General features: G+C 34.5%; 1 protein-coding gene across 5 annotated transcripts in view; it reads right to left on the bottom strand.

The window, feature by feature from the left end:
• Positions 1-20,424, bottom strand: part of LOC101889444 (collagen alpha-1(XVIII) chain) — a 662,143-nt gene that overhangs the window by 172,242 nt on the left and 469,477 nt on the right. For all 5 annotated transcript variants that reach the window (XM_059124488.1, XM_059124489.1, XM_059124490.1 and 2 more), the window contains 2 exons: positions 13,242-13,811; positions 10,839-10,916 (listed from right to left, as the gene is read on the bottom strand). In XM_059124488.1, the coding sequence (XP_058980471.1) occupies positions 10,839-10,916; positions 13,242-13,811 (648 nt within the window). The remainder of the gene's footprint in view (positions 1-10,838; positions 10,917-13,241; positions 13,812-20,424) is intronic.

Genomic DNA, 20,424 nt, shown 5'->3' with positions numbered 1-20,424 from the left:
CATTTTGTGTATTTCGGCTATCGCCTGTAAGTAATGTTGGTATTTTTCAGACAAAAGTAGTGGTCCATTCTACACGCTGTCCTAAACTCTCTTTATGACCTTTATATCGGCTGCAAAATCAGGAACATTTTTAGTTGTTGGTCCATTTCAACCCCTAAATATATTGCGGACATCTTTGAAAACAATAGGCCTAGCCCTTCTGAGCCTAACCCTACCCTGTTCGTGAGGATCGGACGATAATTGCAATATGTATATAATATCCTAAACCTGTGTTGTAAGGTGGAAAAATATTACAAAATGTACACATTAATATTATAAGTTAAATTGAAAAAATCGCATGCGATAAAAAATAGGAAAAAAATGAAAAAATGTCACAAAATACTAAAAAATCTATATTAAAATCATTTTTGACTTATTTTTTTATTATTTAGATTTTATACTTTTATGTCAAGAGGGCATTCTGAATTGACAAAATTTGTCAAAATCGGTCCAGCCATTCTTGAGATATAAGCATTCCATCTAACATTCCTTTCCTTCTATATACACATTGTATATACTTCGCTATATATATCCGATATATTTACTATCGGCATCTACGTAACGGTCAGAATTGACCTGTTCGTCTATTTATGATTTCGCCGGGACTAAAAATATTCGCGGTATAATGGAAATTTGACTTTTATTTATCACAAATATTATAGTCTTTTTCACCCACTAAATATTACCCGATGACCATCAAAATCGGAAGGCTTCTGCCCAGCCCGAAGATTTAGCCCCATGCTAATTTCCTCGTCGATTGGTCCATAATTGCGACCTGTAGAGCAACTGTAAAATCAGGATTTTTTTCAGTTTTTGGTCCATTTCGACCCCTAAATATTGTGCGATCAGGGTTCTATTCTGACCTTTTCCCCACCTCCATTCTAAATTTCGTGAAGATCGGGCCATAATTGCGACCTGTAGAGTGATTACAAATTAACCTGGACAGTCGGACAGACGGACGGACGGACATACATAGCTAGATCGACTCAGCTCGGCGAGATAGGAAGATCCATATATACTTTCCTATGTGGGAAATCAATATTTCGAGGTGTTACATAACACAAAGTGTTGTAGGGTATACAAAATGGAATACGATTTTTCTTTACTCAAATTAAATTCCAGCATTATTTTATTTCAGATTTGAAATTAATAAAATTTGATAACATTCACATTGAAAATTTTCCTTTTTATATACATGCCACAATACTATGTTACTCTGTTTGTAAAACCTTGAAATATTCACATTAGACCCTGCGGAGTATGTAGCCGATTTAGAGATGTCTGCCTGTGTGACCATCCATATGTTGTATTTTTGAAACAAATTGACATAGAAGGCTAACATTTTGCACATACTGCCCGTTATATGCTATTCTAACAATATAAGCCACATTTTCTAATTGAATTGTTTCAAATTCTGTATTAAGAGTTCGCAATGGAACATTGTCAATAAAGCGATCAGGTATAATTTGGTTTTTGGTACATTCAATCCTCCCACTATATCGGATCATCTCTCGATTGTGCCCCTAACCCTAACTTAATTAAAAATGTCGTAGGAATTGACCTATAATTGCCACCTGTAGGGTCATTACAAATTATTATGAATAGATGTACAGCTCTTTCAAAGACTCACAATAAAATTTGACCAAGAATATTTCCTCCTTTGGAACTTTCTCGAAAAAAAAAAATAAAGTATTAGGGAGAGAGGGAGAGTAAAAAGGTAAATAAATTTTTAAACCCTACACCACATGGTGGTCAGGGTATTATGTCTTTGTTCATTTGTTTTTACAGGCAAAAGGAAACGATATAGATCCATAGTTCCATTTGATGATCTGCATAGAATCATATTCTGAGCCGATTAATGCATATCCGACAGTCCGTCCGTTCATCTGTGCATGCATTTTTGTAAACAAGATACAGTTCGCAGTTATTGCCCGTTTCAGATAAAATTTTGCGCAAACCATTTGCTTGACCCAAGAACGAACCCTATTGAAATTGAAGATAATCGGCCAAAATTTAGATATAGCTCCCATATATATCTTCGTCCGATTTGCCTTTTATTGTGCACTAAAAGTGCAAAATTCCATACTATTTGAACTGATTAATATCAGTGCACATACGACCAAACTTCGCCTGAAAATAAGTATACCAAATTTGATCTAAATCGGTTCAGATGTAGCTATAGCTCCTAAATATTTTTTATCCGATTTATTATTTTTGTCCTTTGTAGCCGTAATTTGCCATCTGTAGCAACTATATTTGGGGAAATATATCAAATACAGGTCAGATATACCTTTGCTAAATTTTTGACGAGTTTGGGCAAAGCAAAGTGGTGTATGCCCGCCTGACTTTAAGACTTTCTTTACTGGTTAAAATATACACTTATAATGTAATTTTTACAAATCCGTTAAACTTGGATATATATAAAGGAGTAGTGAAATATCTGACGGGTCGAAAAACAGCACCCAGATGAAACGGCTCAAAACGGAATCTTGAAATTCTGCACGAGGGTCAGTCTTAATGAGTAGGTGTGTAATAAGGCCAGGTTTTTGCAAAAAAGTACTAAAAAGGATACGAAAAGTAGTAAAATGTACTACAAATTGAAATTTTTTTGGAATAATCGGTGAATCGATGGAGTACAGGATTGCTGTATCAAAGATTTGGAACTTTAAGGTAATGAAAATTACTAAACTTTTAAAATGCTATAAATTGGTATTATATGAGCGGATAGAGCAAAAAAACTTTAAATATATTACAATTTGTTATTAGGTGAATAAATAATGCTTGAAATCTGAAATTTGATAATAAGGTCGATGTCCATGTGGAGATGGTTTTGGAAATTTGAGCATATGGAGGCGGTGTGGAGATGTGTACTATACTTGTACGACAAGTAATAAAGAGTACGAAATTTTATATTGGGCGAAAGAATAGGGCTGAAATTTTGAAATTTTATATTGGTGTCTGTAGATGAGAGATATGAGGTGGTTTTGGAAATGTATACTCTAATTGTTCAAAAAGTACTAAATGGTACTAATTTTGGATTACTGTTGGATGGATACACAATTTGGTATTGGGGCAAATTACATGATCTTCATGAAAGAATCTAAAATGTTATGGTGGACTTTTCGCTGGCGAAGTACCGGGAACTTGATAGTTCTTAGATAAACGTTTTATTTTGAGAGAAATTTTGTGTACAATATTTTTTTCTTTTACCAATTTGCGTAGACTCGAATGTGCGAAGAAAAAATGATCAAAAATTTTATTATGCACATTTTTTTTGACTTATTGTGAATTTTTTGAAGCAATACCATGGGATAATTTTGTTTAAACCCACATGATTTGCATGACAAATAATTTCGTAGGATATTCTGACTTCTACAATCCAGATTAAAGGCAGTTTTTAAAAAATATTTTGAAAAAAATACTTTGGTGACGTGGGAATAAAATTTGCGGACCAAAAAAATTTTTGGATTGTTGTTAATAATATTGCCGAAGATGATATGTACCTTAAATGCAAGGATTTAAAAAAATTTTAATCGAAAAAAATGCAAAAGAAGTCTACTTTGCGATGTAAACTTTAAAAATGCCGGTACACTTTCATAATCTGCTGTGTTTTCCTGTGAATATTGTAAAATTGCATTTTATCTCACAATAATGCTAATTTACTTCATCAACATTTCTCTCGTTTTACCTCATATATTACCTTATTAGTTTTGTGGGGGAAAAAACTCATAACAACAAGAGTCGTATATATTCACATGTTTATGATTTTAAGCTTTCCTTTATATTCCCTATAACATCACAACAAGAATTAGTTCCATTTGTAGTTCGTATATAACCCTAAATTGAATTTCAGATGGGGATGATTGTTTCTTTTTTCTCTATTTCCATCAGCTTAGCGTTGGTACAACTTGTACATGTTACCATGTACAAACACAACGACAACACAAGCCAAAACAACAAGCGTATATATATATATATATAACCAGCGCATAAACTCCGGTATCACCATCATTACCACATTCGACCCGAGCCACTGCCATTTTCATTCTCATAGTCTCATCATCGTCGTCGTTATTATTGTGCATAAGGGGAACCGGAACGTTAATACTCCAGTGTGTGAGACAATAATATTTTGAGAGTTACAAATAACAATGTAAGAACTTCCTATGCGACATGCACAGTTACACACATTGTCCTTTAGTTGTATAATAAATGTATGTATGTATGCATGAATGGTGGACAGTAGGTTGAATAATATATATTTTCGAAGAAATATAACATTGGAACTATGGTTTCTTACCATGTAGAAAATCGTTTTGCCAAGTGCCAATATACGATTACTTTTATGATGACATGCCACTGCAACTTTAAAATTGGGTATTTGAATGAAATTCGGTTTTGTAGGGCAAAAATCGCTACGCTGTTAGCGTACGACAAGAATTATATGCCAGCAACCAATATTACCAAATAAGGAGTTTTCTGGCCAATTTTTGACAATCACTTACATATAAACAAAATAACACATTATTATGTACATTAAAAGTCGAAGTGAAGCTGTAAAATCTGAATTAGCTGTAAATTGTGTTCCCAGTGTAAAAAGATATTCCTTCAAAAGCATTTTGTTCAATTTTTTTTTAATGTCCATTGCTGGAATAGGACGCACGACCTTCTAATTATAACTTAAGCCATATGCCTAGAGAGGGTATATATCATATGATGCGGTCTACGAATCTAGGTCTCTTTGGACCAAACCCATATCAGGACATTTGAAATCGATCTAGCGATGTCCGTCCATATGTCTGCCTGGCTGGCTGGCTGGTGCGCACGACAACTCTCTATGGGAGTATTCGATTTGGTCCAAACTTGGTACATCGTAATGTTATCATCAAACTTAGATCGATTTCGGAGATAAGCAATATCGGTCCACACCTTCTGGTACATCCCCCACAAAATATGGAAATTTTCAAAAAAATATTTTACTGCACAAAAACAGAAAGGATAATCCGATTTTGCTTCAACTTTGCAAATCCTAATATTTGCATCGGTGAGAAAATGGACAATATCGGTCTACTCCATCAAGTATCTCACCCACAAGGGAGCGAAATTAACATCCGACTCCATTTAGATTTGACACATCTCAATATATCCAGCAACACAAGATCTGTTGTAAAGATGGTAGAGATCTGACATTTTTCTTCCGATATCTCCCCCACATATCGTTGATTCGCCAAGAAAGAGAAATTTCACACACACAACAATTTTTGTTAACAAAAGATCTTTTGCGAAGATGATATATATCTGCGAACCCCTTCTGGTACCGCACCCACAACAAGGATCACAATTTTCAATTCTCTTATCTATCATATCTTGCGAAACAAGTCAGCGATTCTTTACAATTTGCTATATCTAAATATTTCTCTCAACCAGAAACCGGATGAAGAATATGGAATTTATGATTTCGCATAAAATTGGATATAAATGTTCGATTTTCTTGCAATTTTGGCTAGACCAATATTTTGATCTGTTTGAGATGAAGTATGAAAATGGAATACTTCGGTTGACTATATCTGCTACCACACATCACATTATCACATATAAAGGGAAGAAAGTAAGCAATATAGTCCAAACCTCGGAACCTACTCCATAGAGGGTCAATAATTTGAATAATCGTAACAGAAGTCAAAATATATTTAAATAATCGAACATTGGTTGAGGGTGTATATCTTTTTAACTTGTTTTATTAAAAGAGTATTTTTTATGTACATTTTGCCTTTTGAAACCACATTGTACATTAGTTTATACATTTATGTATGTATGTATGCCACTCCACGTTCTCTTTCATATTCCAGTATTTGTGGTAATGAGTCTATGAAGTAGTCTAGTTGAGTAGTTCAGAAGAGTCGCGTCGCAATCAAAATGACACTGCCTCGGTAACGACTTCATATATTCAGTAAACCACTAACACTATGAATTTCGTTCTGGATGCGGTTAACAAGGGACTTTATTAGTCGTTAAAGTCTTGCAGTTTTCCTACACACACATAAAGTAGAACGGCCAACTTAGAGAGTGTATGACGGAAATGGATTTTATACATACATGCAAGCAAAGTTAATAGTCAAGATATTGTGGCACCTTAGGTGTTCCGTGTATTTTAGAATGATTGAGAAAATTTAACCAAACAAGCATTGCCGAATTTAATCATTCTCCATATGGCCTGAAATAATCTACAATACAAATAGTTAAACAAGTTTCTACCTTCTTAAAAAATGAAATCCTAAAATTGAGATATTTTAAAAATGTAAACGATATTGCATTACCGTTTCGAATGTATTTTTATACCCTCCACCATACATAGTATGGAGGGTATATTAAGTTCGTTATTCCGTTTGTAACTAATCGAAATAATCATTTTATACCCAACAAAGTATATATATATAGATATAGTATATATATATATATATATATATATATATATATATATATATATATATATATATATATATATATATATATTCTTGATCAGTGTAAAATTCTAAGACGATTTAGCCCTGCACGTCTGTTCGTCTGTTGTAATCACGCTACAGCCTAAACGAATTAAGAAAATCATATAGAGGTCAACAATATCGTATAGCCCCCATATAACGGTATCCTCAGATATTCTGCATTTTGATGATTTTAGCCACATTTTCTAATAGAATAGTCTGAAAATCCACACGAGAAGTTCTTTAGGGGCACTTTACCACCTGAAAGAGAATGGTCTATATAGAACTACGATATCGTATATCCCCCATATAACGGTACCCCCCGATATTCGGTATTTTGATGATTTTAGCCACATTTTTCAGCGGAATTGTCTAAAATTATACACAAGGGGTTCTTTGTGAACACTTTACCCCCTGACAGGGATTTTTTTATATAGGTCCATGATATCTTATATCCGCCATATAACGGTACCCCCCGATATTCGATATTTGATGATTTTAGCCACATTTTTAAACGGAATTGTCTTCAATTCTATACAAGGAGTTATTTGTGAGTACTTTATCCCTAGACATAGATTTGTCTATATAGGTCCACAATATCTTTTATCCCCCCATATATCGGCACCTTCCGAGATTTTAACAGAAGTTTTAATGGATTTTATTTTTATTTTTTGAAAATGTCCTTATTCGTTCCATAAACGGCCTGGCCGAACTTACTGCTTTTTTACTTGTTCGATATTTACTTCTTTTTATGAAAAACCTACACAAACATTTGATAAGATAACTCTATTTTTTATATCCTTCACCATAGAATAATGGATGAATAGTAACCCTTCGAAATAAGCATTTAATACCCCATTATGGTGTATATATTCTGGATCGGCAGAAGATTGTATGACAATTTAGCCATGCCGGCCCGTCTTTGAAAATAACATTCGAACGGGATGAAATAGGTTTATATAATTCAACGCAACCGTATTTTGGTTCCGTAAAATTTTGATATTTAAAATGAGCCATATAGGTTCACGATTTTATATCTTTCTCATATAATGGTGCCACGCGAATTAAGGTACCTGGCAATGAAATGTCCATATAGCCCACGATATTCAATTGTCTTAAATTATCATAACGATACCTCCCAATATTTGACATTTCAATAATCGTACAGTTTCAATCGTAAAGATGTAACATATACCTCAATATTCAGCCGGAAAGTTTTCTTTTCACCAAGATACCAAAATACTAAATTTCCTCCAAATCGATTGAAAAATATGGCCCAGAACCTCAAAATAATTTATATCATGGGGTATATCAATAACATTTTGTAAATATAATTTTTACATAATAGGAGTTCAAAATGCTAATATTTGGCAAATTTATGAGAGAGACATGGCAAAATCGTGAAAATGATTGGAAATCATTTTCAATCATGCAAAAAGCAGACCTATATGTCCCATTTTCTTTACCACTGGTTGTGGATGTAATCCAAAAATTTCTATCAAATCCCAAAGCTCTACCCTAAACATTGCGAAGTATATGTGAAACTATAGGAATACCTTTGTACATTGTCAAAATTACATAAAGTCCCAAACAACATTTGGCCTAAGAAGCAGGGATGCCTTTGAGGTTTTAATCTAAAAAACACTACTATCAAGTCTACTTGGCATTTTCCACAACTCAGATAGGCTATTCTACAATGTAATTATAAGAACACATACACCGAATTATGGAAAGGGCTAAATTTTTCCGAAATAAACAAGGTTTTTTTTTAATAACCAGTATGGAAAGGTCAAATGTCGGGCGGGGCCGACTATATGATACCCTATACCACTATGCGTATTGAGTAGAGCTCTCGTAAAAAAAGTTTGTATTCAGAATTAAGTGAAGTAGTTCATACCACCTATGAACCAAATAACATTGCAGTATAGTGCATGATATGACTTCGATAAGGATTATATTAAAAAATATTTATTGGAGCAATAGATACACCGGACCGAGTTTCACCGAATGGTAATGGCTGAGTATGCAGAAATCTATTCAATTTGATCTGATATTACATATATGGTGAGCAATAACCGTAAAATCGGGTGAAGATGTATGTAGAGGCTATATAAAAATCTGAACCGATCTCGCTAAAATTTAGCATTTTCAAGCAGTATCTGGTGTGCGTTATCAAATATCATTGTTGTGGACCATATCCGACGAAACATTTATATGGGAGCTATAGCTCAATCTGAACCGATTTTTACTAAATTTGAAGCACTTGTGGTTAGGATGAATTCGTTCGGAACTGTCAAAATGCAGTCTATTTGGTCTGATATTAGCCATTTGGTTCATAATAAACCTGAAATCGGATAAAAATATATAGGAGCTATATCCAAATCTGAATCTAGTACCAAATATCATTGTGTGGAGTGCATATTACGCATGCGAGGGGTATAAAACCCCAAATTGGGTGAATCATATGAGTCAAACGCCATAATTTTTAATTTTTTTTTTATTTTATTGAAAGCAAAAAATGTCGGAAATAGCATCAAATTTTAGAATAAGTTAGATTTGTTTAAATTAGTCACCTTTGGCACGAATTATGGCCTTCAAACTGTCAATGAAACCGTCACACGCTGCCCGAATGGTGCTCTGCGGTATTTTGGCCCATTCCCGGTGAAGTACTTACTTGAGGTGATCGACACTTTGGTATTTTTTAGTACCAATCTTGCTTCCAAAAATACTCCAGCCACAATAGTTCAACGGATTGGTATCCTGAGATTTTTTAATAATAATTTTAACATTAATTTAGTTTTTTTTTTTTTTAATTTAGATATGACAGCAGTCTGTAGTTGTATTTCGTAATATTTAATAGAGAGTTTTGAAAATGTGAACAGAGCTTTAGATTAATTAATCATTCATTGCTCTAAAAAATGGGGCATATGTCATATTATCAATAATGGTTCACATTTCGGGACAATATTTGACAACATTTGAAGAATCAAATGGACCAAAACATGACATACTTTAAATGATCTTACAATCTAATGGCAAGGGTTTCAGAAGTAAAGAAACTTGGCATGGGCTATCACTTGGTTGGCCCGCCCAACTAATGCCTTTGCGTACTTCTTTTCAATTTATCTTCAAATTCTGCTTGATTACACATATCCTTATATTAGCTGAATAATACGATAAATTCGAAAATCAGTAATTTCCTGTTTTTCTGTAAAGTAACATCTATAAAATATATTAAGTGGGAGCCACACGCAAAGAAAAATATTAATAGTTTTTTAGAGTCTCATTTTCTATTTTTTTTTTTTTTTTCATAAAAATACAAAACATGTGAAATCTAGAGATAACCGTTTATGTTAAACTGATGAAAAATTATCAATCAGTACAAAATTCGTTGTTTGGGGCTATAAATACATAGCTAAATAAATTCTACATTTTCCTCTAAAACCTTTATAGATTAATCCCCAAAAATCATTTAAAGTGTCATTCTTTTTCCTCTCTGCTACAAAGTTTTATTTTATTCTTAAGTGGCAATTTTTTCTTCTTCGCGTTTTTTACCCATCTACATTCATATAAAGAAACTGGCGAATCCGATTTGTTTTATGTGTATTTTTTTCTTCTCTGATTCGCTTTTACTTTCTGTCATAACCATTTTATTTTATTTTATTTTATTTTGAGCAGTCACTCAGTTTTACCTGCTGAATTTAATGGTTAAATAAACGAGAAAAAAATACAAATATACAGCTTCCTAAGGAGAAGACTTTTTTCTGTACTGAGGAAAATATAACCGTTGCTGTAGTTTGTCAAAATTTAGGTTAACATAAGTCTCTGCTACGTTAAATTTTTTATCGCTCCTTCTGCTTTCTCTCTTCTGCGACAGAAGTGTCTCGTTGTGGCACTACCATTGCCTCTGCTTCATGCAGGGTAGAAAATTAGAGACAAGTCTCTGACAGGGGGTGGTCGGTGCGGTTTGATGAAACCTATCGGATTGCGATGAAAGTTTGAGGTTGACAGGTATTTCTTTTACGGAATTACCTAAGATTTTGATTCTGATGACATATCTGCTGCCGACAGAAATACATTTTATGAAAACGTTTTTCCGTTTCCATTTAGGCTGTATTTCTGTACTGCTTATTTGTTAGACAAATTTTGTTATTATTGCAGAAGTGTTATTCATTAAGCCAGTGAAGATAAAACACATTGTATAATTTTTTGGGACTTATTTTGTGTATCTTGTGTATTGCACCGACATTACGCAGATATTTCAAATTTATGAAAGATAAAATAATAACATAAAAATTGATTTCAAACTGTACTTACACCTTCTCGTCCGCCTGGTTCGCCTTTGGCTCCTTTCGGCCCCAAATCACCTTTCGGTCCGGGTACTCCGGGTCGTCCCTGTTGTGAGATAAGACATATATTTTAGTACAGATACAATTTATATAGGTATCGGTTCAGCATATTTCATTTTTAAATTAATATTTTTTTTTTACTTTTTTACCAACTGATGTATGTATAAAATAGAAAATGAATTGAAAAAATCTATTTTATATCTATAAAATCAATTAATTAAAAAAAAAACTAAGTATTAAATTAGCAGAATAAATGTTGACCTTATTTAACAACTTTCGTGGACATTTTTACCATCTGATGAATAAAAAATCTACAAAATATCAATAATATCAAATTATTATAAATCTTAGTGTAACATTAGCCGAAGAACATTTGACAATTCTGACATTATTGCATTGCGTTTTTTTGCTACACTTTATTTTTATCCTACACAACATAGCGGTAAGAAGAAGGAAGCGAGATAGACCCATAGTTACTTTTAAGGATTTTCATAGAATCACTTTTTGAGTCGATTTATGTATATCAGTCCGTCTGTCTGTCCGTCCATGTATTTTTGTGAACAGACTGAAGGTCACATTTCATATCCGATTGAGATGAAATTTTCCAAACGCTATTTGTTTGGCCCAACGACATATTTAAGAGATTTCAGATTAATTTTGCACCAAATGATCTGAATTTTGGCTCATACGACCGACTTCAGTCTAGAATCAAGTAAATCAAATTTGGTGAAAATCGGTTCCCATATTCATCCGATTTGGTGTTTCAGTCCCTCACATTCGCAATATGCTCTTCACAACATTGATCTTTGGTACCAGACATCAGAAATATCTCTGCCAAATTTTATCAATATCGGTTCATATATATCTTCAACCGATTTCGGGTTAATTGTGCACCAAATGGCCAATATCAGTCCAAATTACCTGAATTTTGGCACATCCGACCGAATTCAGCCTAATAGCACTTCAAAGTACTTCAAATTTTGTTGAAAATCGGTGCAGATATAGCTATAGCTCCCATATATATGTTTCATTCGATTTGGTGTTTAAGTCCCTCACATTCCTAATACGCACCCCACAAGAATGATATTTGGTACCAGATATCAGATACAGCCAGGAAATACCTTTACCTAATTTTATCAAGATCGGTTCAGATTTGGATATAGCTCCCATATATATCTTCAACAGATTTCGGATTAATTGTGCACCAAATGGCCAATATCAGTCCAAATGACCTGAATTTTGGGACATCCGACCGAATTCAGTCTAACAGCACTTCAAAATACTTCAATTTTTTTGTGAAAATCGGTCCAAATCTAGCTATAGCTACCAGATATATGTTTCATCCGATTTGGTGTTTAAGTCCCTCACATTCGTAATACACACCCCACAAGAATGATATTTGGTACCAGATATTGGATACAGCCCAGAAATGCCTCTGCCTAATTGTCTCAAGATCAGTTGAAATTTGGATTGAGCTCCCATATATATCTTCAACCGATTTCGGATTAAATGTGCAGCACATGACCAATATCAGTCCAATTTACCTGAATTCAGCCAAACGGCAAGTACTTTTGGTGAAAATCGGTTCAGATATAGGTATAGCTCACACATTTGTGTTACATCCAGTTTGGTCTTTAATTCCTTCACATACGTAATATGCGTTTGACAACAATGATATTGTATACCAAATATCTTATGGAGCCCGGAAATTTCTTTGTCAAATTTTATCGAGATCGACTAAGATTTTAATGTAGCTCCCATATATATCCTTTAAGCCCTGAATGTCGGGACGTACGTTTCAATTTAGTGGAACTTGGTACCGATGTATATTTTTTAATATTTGGTATAAAATATAAAAATGTCTCCGTCAAATTAAGTGAAAATCGATTCGGAATTGGAAATTCCTCCCATATATTAGTTCCCTCTAACTGCTCTAAGGCCAAATGTCGATAGGTAGTATGGACTACTTCAAATTAATTCTTTTGTTACTGGAGCTCATAGTGGTGTTAGGTGTCATATAGTCGGCACCGCTTGACTTTTGACTTTTCCTTACTGTTTTTTTTTCATTTATTCGCAATGAGTTTAAATTTTATCGGATTGTGCTAAAATTAAATTGGCTAAGATCTGTTCTTAAGAGGAGTTTCCATATAAAATGCAATAATTTTGGAAAAACATATATTGACATAGGTAACATAATAAGCTGAAAAAATTACGATAAATATTTGTAACTACATGTATTGGCAATTTGGAACTCTATGCCTTAATCTAAACCAAAAATATAAAAAAATGTCGTATATCTAAATTCGAAACCTGAATGCTTTACCTGCATTTATATATATTGTGTGTTCATGTAAAAAACATAATAACTTACCGCATGTCCCATTTCGCCCATAATACCTGGTTTGCCCGGAGGTCCGATTGGTCCAGCTGTTCCCGGTTTGCCGCGACGACCACGCATACCTTTATCACCCTTTTCACCCTTGGTGCCATTCATTGCCATGCCTTCGAAACCACCAGCGAAAAAGGCCTGTCCAGGCGGACCTTCTGGTCCTCGATCACCTTTCGGTCCAGTCAAGCCACGCAAACCTTTTTCGCCTTTGTCGCCCTTACTGCCAGGCAGGCCGGTCAAACCGATTGATCCAGCTGGACCAGGCTCACCGTTCAAACCGGGTGCACCATCATAGCCAGCAGGACCTCGTGGACCCATTGGACCAGGCGGACCAGCCGGGCAAGTACACTGTGTCGTATTTTGTAATCCATATGGTGTATCCGCATAAACAATTTGTCCTGGTGGTCCGGGTGGCCCCAGTGGGCCAATCTCGCCGGGTAGACCACGATCGCCTTTCAAGCCAGGAGCTCCGGGAGAGCCGCTAATGCCGGGTATACCCGGCTGTCCTGGTTCGCCTTTAGCTCCAGCAGGACCATGTGGTCCGGTATGACCCTGTAAATATAAAAAGAATGAGTTTTAAGCTATTGAATAGGTGAACGAAGCCTTAAGTTATATATATAATAGAGGTGAAAAAAAAAAATTAATATTATGTTTTTAAAAATTTAACTGTCTGCTTATTTATTAATTACACCCTACAACACTATGTGTTGGGGGTATTATAAGTTTGATTGGGCCAGAATTTATGTAACACCTCGAAATATTGGTTTCCCATATAGGAAAGTATATATGGATCTTCCTAGCTCGCCGAGCTGAGTCGATCTAGCTATGTATGTCCGTCCGTCCGTCTGTCCGTCTGTCCGTCTGTCCATGTTAATTTGTAATCACTCTACAGGTCGCAATTATGGCCTGATCTTCACGAAATTCAGAATGTAGGTGGGGTTAAGGTCAGAATAGAACCCTATTTCTTTTGGAAATGATCGCATAATATTTAGGGGTTGAAATGGACCAAAAACTGAAAAAAATCCTGATTTTGCAGTTGCTGTACAGGTCGCAATTATAGACCAATCGACGCGGAATTGCGCATGTAGCTAGAGTTTAGGGCGGGGAAGAAGCCTACCAATTTGGGTGGTCATCGGATAATATTTAGCGGGTAAAATAGACCATATCTTTTGTGTTGAAAAAAATCAAAATTTTTCATTAAACCGCGAATATTGTAAATCCCGGCGAAATCAAAAGCCATGACAAGGCTACCTCCGATCTTTACATTGATGTTAACATCCATCAAATCAGATATATAGCAAAATATGTGCGATATATATGTCTATCAAAGAAGATATGCTTGAAAGATCACTTATATGTCGAGAACGGCTGAACTGATTTCGACAGTTCACATTAATTCAGAATGGCCTCTTCGCAAGAAAGAAAAAACGCCTAAAAAATCGCATAAAAATATCTCTCTAAAGATGAAAATATTGATTTTATAATATTTTCTCATATTTTTTCAATTTTGTCATATTTTTGGCATATTTTCATTTTGAATTAAACATTTGGTAATATTTCTACAGCTAACAAAACTAAGTAGTTAGGATATCAGGATATCATATACAGATCGCATTTATGGCCCGATCCTTACGAAATTTTGCATGGGGATAAGATGAGGGTCAGAATAGAAGCCTACTCTTTTTGGAGATAATCGCCATATATTTAGGGGTTGAAATGGACAAAAAAAACTGCAAAATTTTCAGCAAGTCGTAATTATCGCCCGATCGCATTTGAATGGAGGTTACCGGACATTGCAAAAGCCAAATAGTTTTGGATGGCCATCCAAAAATATTCAATGTGCGAAATAGTTTGCCAACTTTTGTAGACAAAATACGAAAATGTCCATTCCAGTGACTCTTTGGAGAACTCACAAATACAGGAAAGACGCACTTCTATTTCGTTAACGCTGATTTCGTGGAAGAATATAGTCAAATGCCTGTATCTCATATAGATGCGTTTCAGTCAAAAACCAATAATAAATGTTAATCTTTTGCCACTAATGATCTACGAAGACCATTTAAGTGCAACATCTACCAATAAATTGGAAATTAGCAAATTAGTTTAAGTTGCTATTATTCGAAAATTAGAGAACGAAACCTGATGGTTTTCTTTGTCACAATATCTTGTGGAATTCTTTCGAGTATCTCGCCTATATAAACAGTATCGTTTATTATAGTGTTGTAGGGTATTCAACGGTCGGCCCCGCTCGACTGTAGCCTTTGCTTACTTGTTTAGAATATATTCAGTCATTCCTAAAATAAACGCCCATGAACATATAATAGGAACTATATATTTAAACATAAAACCTAAAGTAATCACCATGGGAAGAATTTTAACCAGAGAATGCAGAGTGCTTACACGATTGTCATACTCTATTTTAGAATTGTGACAAAAATGCATTGAGATTATGAATTTCTAGTTACTTTAGTTGGACTATGATGTTTAAAGAATCGAAAACTACTCATTTTTTGTGACAAATTTCCATTCAGTGAGAATAGAAAAAAAAAAATACCGGATATCAAGAGGTTCTGCTATATAGGGGATACAACAAATAGTAGATTTTATGCGAATTTTGTGACATACATTTTTATACCCTACACCACAAGGTGGTCTTTATGTCTTTGTGCATTTGTTTGTAACGGGCAAAAGGAAACAAGATAGACCCATAGTTCCTTTTGATGATCTGCATAGAATCACATTCTGAGTCGAATTATGCATGTCCGTCCGTCCGTCTGTCCGTCCGTCCGTCTGTCCATGTATTTTTGTAAACAAAGTACAGATCGCATTTATTGCCCTATACAGATGAAATTTGACAAAAATCATTTGTTTGGCCCAAGGACGAACCCTATTGAAATTGGAGATAATCGGTAAAAATTTGGATATAGCTCCCCTATATATCTTCGTCCGATTTGCCTTTTATTGTGCACCAAACATGTAATATCAGCCCGAATAGTATGGAATTTTGCACATACAACCAAATTAAGCCTGAAAATAAGTATGCCAAATTTGATCGAAATCGGTTCAGATATAGCTATAGCTCCCATATATATTTTTCATCCGATTTGCTATTTTTGTCGTTCGCAGCCGTAATATGCCCTCTGTAACAACAATATTTGGGGAAATATATCAAATGCAGCTCAGCAATACCTTTGCTAAATTTTATCGAGATCGGTTCAGATTTGGATATAGCTCCCATATATAACTTCGTCCGATTTACCTTTGATTGTGCACCAAACGTCTAATATTTGCCCAAATTAGATGAAATTTGGCACTTACGACCGAACTGAGTCTAGAAGCTAGTATGTCAAATTTGGTGAAGATAGGTTCAGATATAGCTATAGCACCCATATATACTGTTCATCCGATTTGTCATATTTGTTACCTACAGCCGTAATATGCACTCCGTAACAACGATATTCAGGGAAATATATGAAATACAGCTAAGAAATATATTTGCCAAATTTTATCGAGATCGGTTTCGATTTGGATATAGCTCCCATATATATTTTTATCCGATTTCAAATTAATTGTGCACCAATTGGGCAAAACAAGTCCGAATTTAAAAGATACAAATGCATCGGCATATTTAGTCCTTTGAACTTTAAATTATAATTATAATCATAGCGACTTTAAGACTTTCTTTACTGGTTTTATTTCCTAAAATGCTTTAAAAGATTCAAAATACCTAACATCGACAGAGGGACATGTTCCATATTGGACCAGAATTGAACGATTATTTCCGAAATGCCAAAGTCGAGCAAATTTGATCAAAGAATACTAGGAGATATCACCATTATATGATAGTTATACCTAACCGAGGACCAATATATAATATCAAACATCCCATAATATACAAGATTCTGCAAGTTTCAATGACTCATTGTAACCTGCCAAAAATTATGTAACACCCCGAAATATTGGTCCCCGATATAGGAAACTATATATGGATCTTGCTATGTATGTCCGTCCGTCCGTCTGTCCATGTTAAATCGTAATCACGTTGCACGTCGCAATTATGGATCAATCCTCGCGAAATCGAGAATGGGGGTGGAGTTAAGGTCAGAAAATAATCCTATTGATTTTGGAAATGATCGCCTAATAATCGAGAATGGGGGTGGAGTTAAGGTCAGAAAATAATCCTATTGTTTTTGAAAATTATCGCATAATAATTAGGGGTTGATATGAACCTAAAAACAGAAAAAAATCCTGATTTTGCAGCTGCTCTATAGGTCGCAATTATAGACCAATCGACGTGGAATTTAGCATGGGCTAGAGTTTAGGGCTGGGCAGTAGCCTAACATTTTGTATGGTCCTCGAACAATATTTAGCGAGTAAAATAGACATTAACTTTTATTTAAAAAAATGAAAATTTCCACTAAACGGCGAAAATTTTTAACCCAACTAAATCACAGATACATTAAAGTGTTACTTCTGGCCGTTACAGTGATACTGAAAGCCAAGATATCAGGTACATAGAAAAATATTTACAACCTGATGTACAAAAAATTGATGTTATTCGGCTTATAAGTCAAAAAACCGCTGGACTGATTTTGTCAATTTTCACCAATTCGGAAAGGCCTCTTTCCCGGAACTGTATGGCATTATTAAAAAAAAATTGACTAAAACGGGTTCGGACCTAAGGAGATTTTCACATATGTTGCAGTGTTGTAGGGTATCACATTGTGGGTCCCGCACGACTGTAGCCTTCGCTTACTTGCTTTAAATAGATTGATTACAATTGACTGACAAAGAGGCACCCGGACATAATTTAATCGACAGAATTTTACTCTGATCCAGAATACATAATCTATGGGGTCCCCAACGAACATTTTGAGATGTTACAAAGTAAGTTTGAGGTAAACAAAACTATATCAATAAAAACGAGTTGACAGCCAATTTGACAGGAAAATGTTTCTAAATACTTTACAATACCAATAACTAAGCGGAGCTGTTACATGGGGGCTGCTACAAACTGATTACATATTATTTTTGATAGATGGGCTGTACAAAAATCTGGATCTATACAGAAAATATTCTTTCTGTTAAAAAAGGAAAAAAAACATTAAAAATACTGCACAAGTCATAAAAAATATCGTTATATTGGGGCCTATACGAAGACGTGGACTTGCATGGACAATAATTGTCATAGGTCATTACAATATTCAAATACGAAACTTAACGAGATTCCTGTGAATAATGTCGCAAAACATCAAAACTGCGAATATTGCGAGGTAGCGTTATATGATGGCTATACAAAGACGTTTCTGACGCATATACATGTACTTCCGGATATTTCTAAAAAATCTCATATTCCAAGCCAATGTGCTATAGCACACCATCAACATCATTGCCATGTAAACATTGTATTCCAATTTTTGGCTTACGGTAACGCGTGTTTCTTCTTTTTCCATTAACGTTTTTTGTCCCTTTAAAATGAGTTTTGCTTTGTTCCGTCATAAATCCTTAACATAGTTGCGCGTCATACCCTTACTTGCAAAATGGTTTGTGTAGTTGTTCGTATATGTAGGTGTTCTTATGTATAAGCTGGATATTTTTGCGTGTGTGTGCGTGAGTAAGTTAATAATATTCCTTAATATGTGCTTCATTTATGTATGTATGTATGTATGTATGTTTATATGTATTTACACAAGTATATATGTATATCAGTTATGACTTTGTTAAAAAGCAATACATACAAACACTTACAAATATCCATGCAAAATATATTCTGACCCTTTTATAGACAGAGTATATTTAATGATATATGGATGCCTTTAAAAGTTTTACAATGTATAACCTAGAAAGTTAATTCTGAGATGAAATATGAATAGGTTGGTTGTTATGGTGAGAGGTATGTAGAGAGAAATGTTGTAACTTATTTAAAAAAATGTATATATGAATAATTAAAAACCATTTTTATTTTCGACAAATTTAAGCATTTTTCCAAATTTGCTGCAAATTTTCTTTTAATTTCACTGTCCAATAGCCAGTCTGGCTTATGGAAAATTCCTAGTGAATTTGACTTTTTTAAGACTTTTGATATGGCATACCAAGGAAATATTCTTAGGTTCGCGTTTAATAGGAGTTTTAAACCAAATTTTGAAAAAAGGCGAAGGTTAACATTTTCGACCAATCAACGGGTTCCAAGGTATCTTCATCCGAAATCTTCAAGAAATTTGGAACTGTCACCCTCTATTTACGTTGTTTTGCGATGTCTGCTCTCAAACCGCCTATACACGTGTCTTTTATTTTCAGCACTATTTATACCATACAACATTATGTGTTAATCCTCTAAATATCGGTCCAAGACATTGGGAACTGTATATATTTCTTCCTACCTCGCCGAGCTGAGTCGATCTAGCTCTCAAAATATAAAGAGGTTGAAATGGCCCAAAAACAGAAAGATTTCTTGACTTTTCAGTTGCTCCAAAGATCACAATTCTAGATCAATCGACTCGGAATTTTGCAGCACATTAAAGTTTAGGGCTGGGCAAAAGCCTACCAATTTGCAATTCTTATAATACAAGAATGGCTAGACGGATTTTGGCAATTCTCACCAATTCAGAATGAACATATAGCAGCAAAGAATGAAAAATAGAAATATCACATAAAAAGATGATAATAAAACGCGATTTTTTGATTTTTATACCCTCCACTATGGGCCATGTAGATCCACCTCTCGGGATAGCCCCCATACAACGGTACCTCCCTATATACGGTTTTTGGATGATTTTAGAGACATTTTTACCGGAATTGTTTAAAATTTGGTATTTGAAGTTCGTAATGGGTCCTACAGCATAAGACAGAAAATTGTCTGTGCAGGTGCACCTCTCCGTATAGCTCCCATATAACGGTGCCTCCCGATATTCGGTATTTTGATGATTTTAGCGACAGTATTCACCGGAATTGTTTCAAATTTGGTATTTGAAGTTCGTAATGAATACTACAGCCCAAGACAAAAATTGTCTATGCAGGTCCAATTCGTTCCAAATGGTGAAGGGTGTTCAAAGTTCTGCCCGGCCGAACTTACAGTTTTTTTACTTGTTTTTTTTTTTACTTACAAAATCCAATTGTATAGTTTGTAATATTTTTTTCACCTTGCAGCACTATGTTTTGGGGTTTA

Source organism: Musca domestica, unplaced genomic scaffold, assembly GCF_030504385.1.
Source record: "Musca domestica strain aabys unplaced genomic scaffold, Musca_domestica.polishedcontigs.V.1.1 29, whole genome shotgun sequence".
Taxonomy (NCBI): Eukaryota; Metazoa; Arthropoda; class Insecta; order Diptera; family Muscidae; genus Musca; species Musca domestica.
The sequence above is the reverse complement of the archived record's forward strand: the minus strand, read 5'-3'. Positions and strand labels throughout refer to the sequence as shown.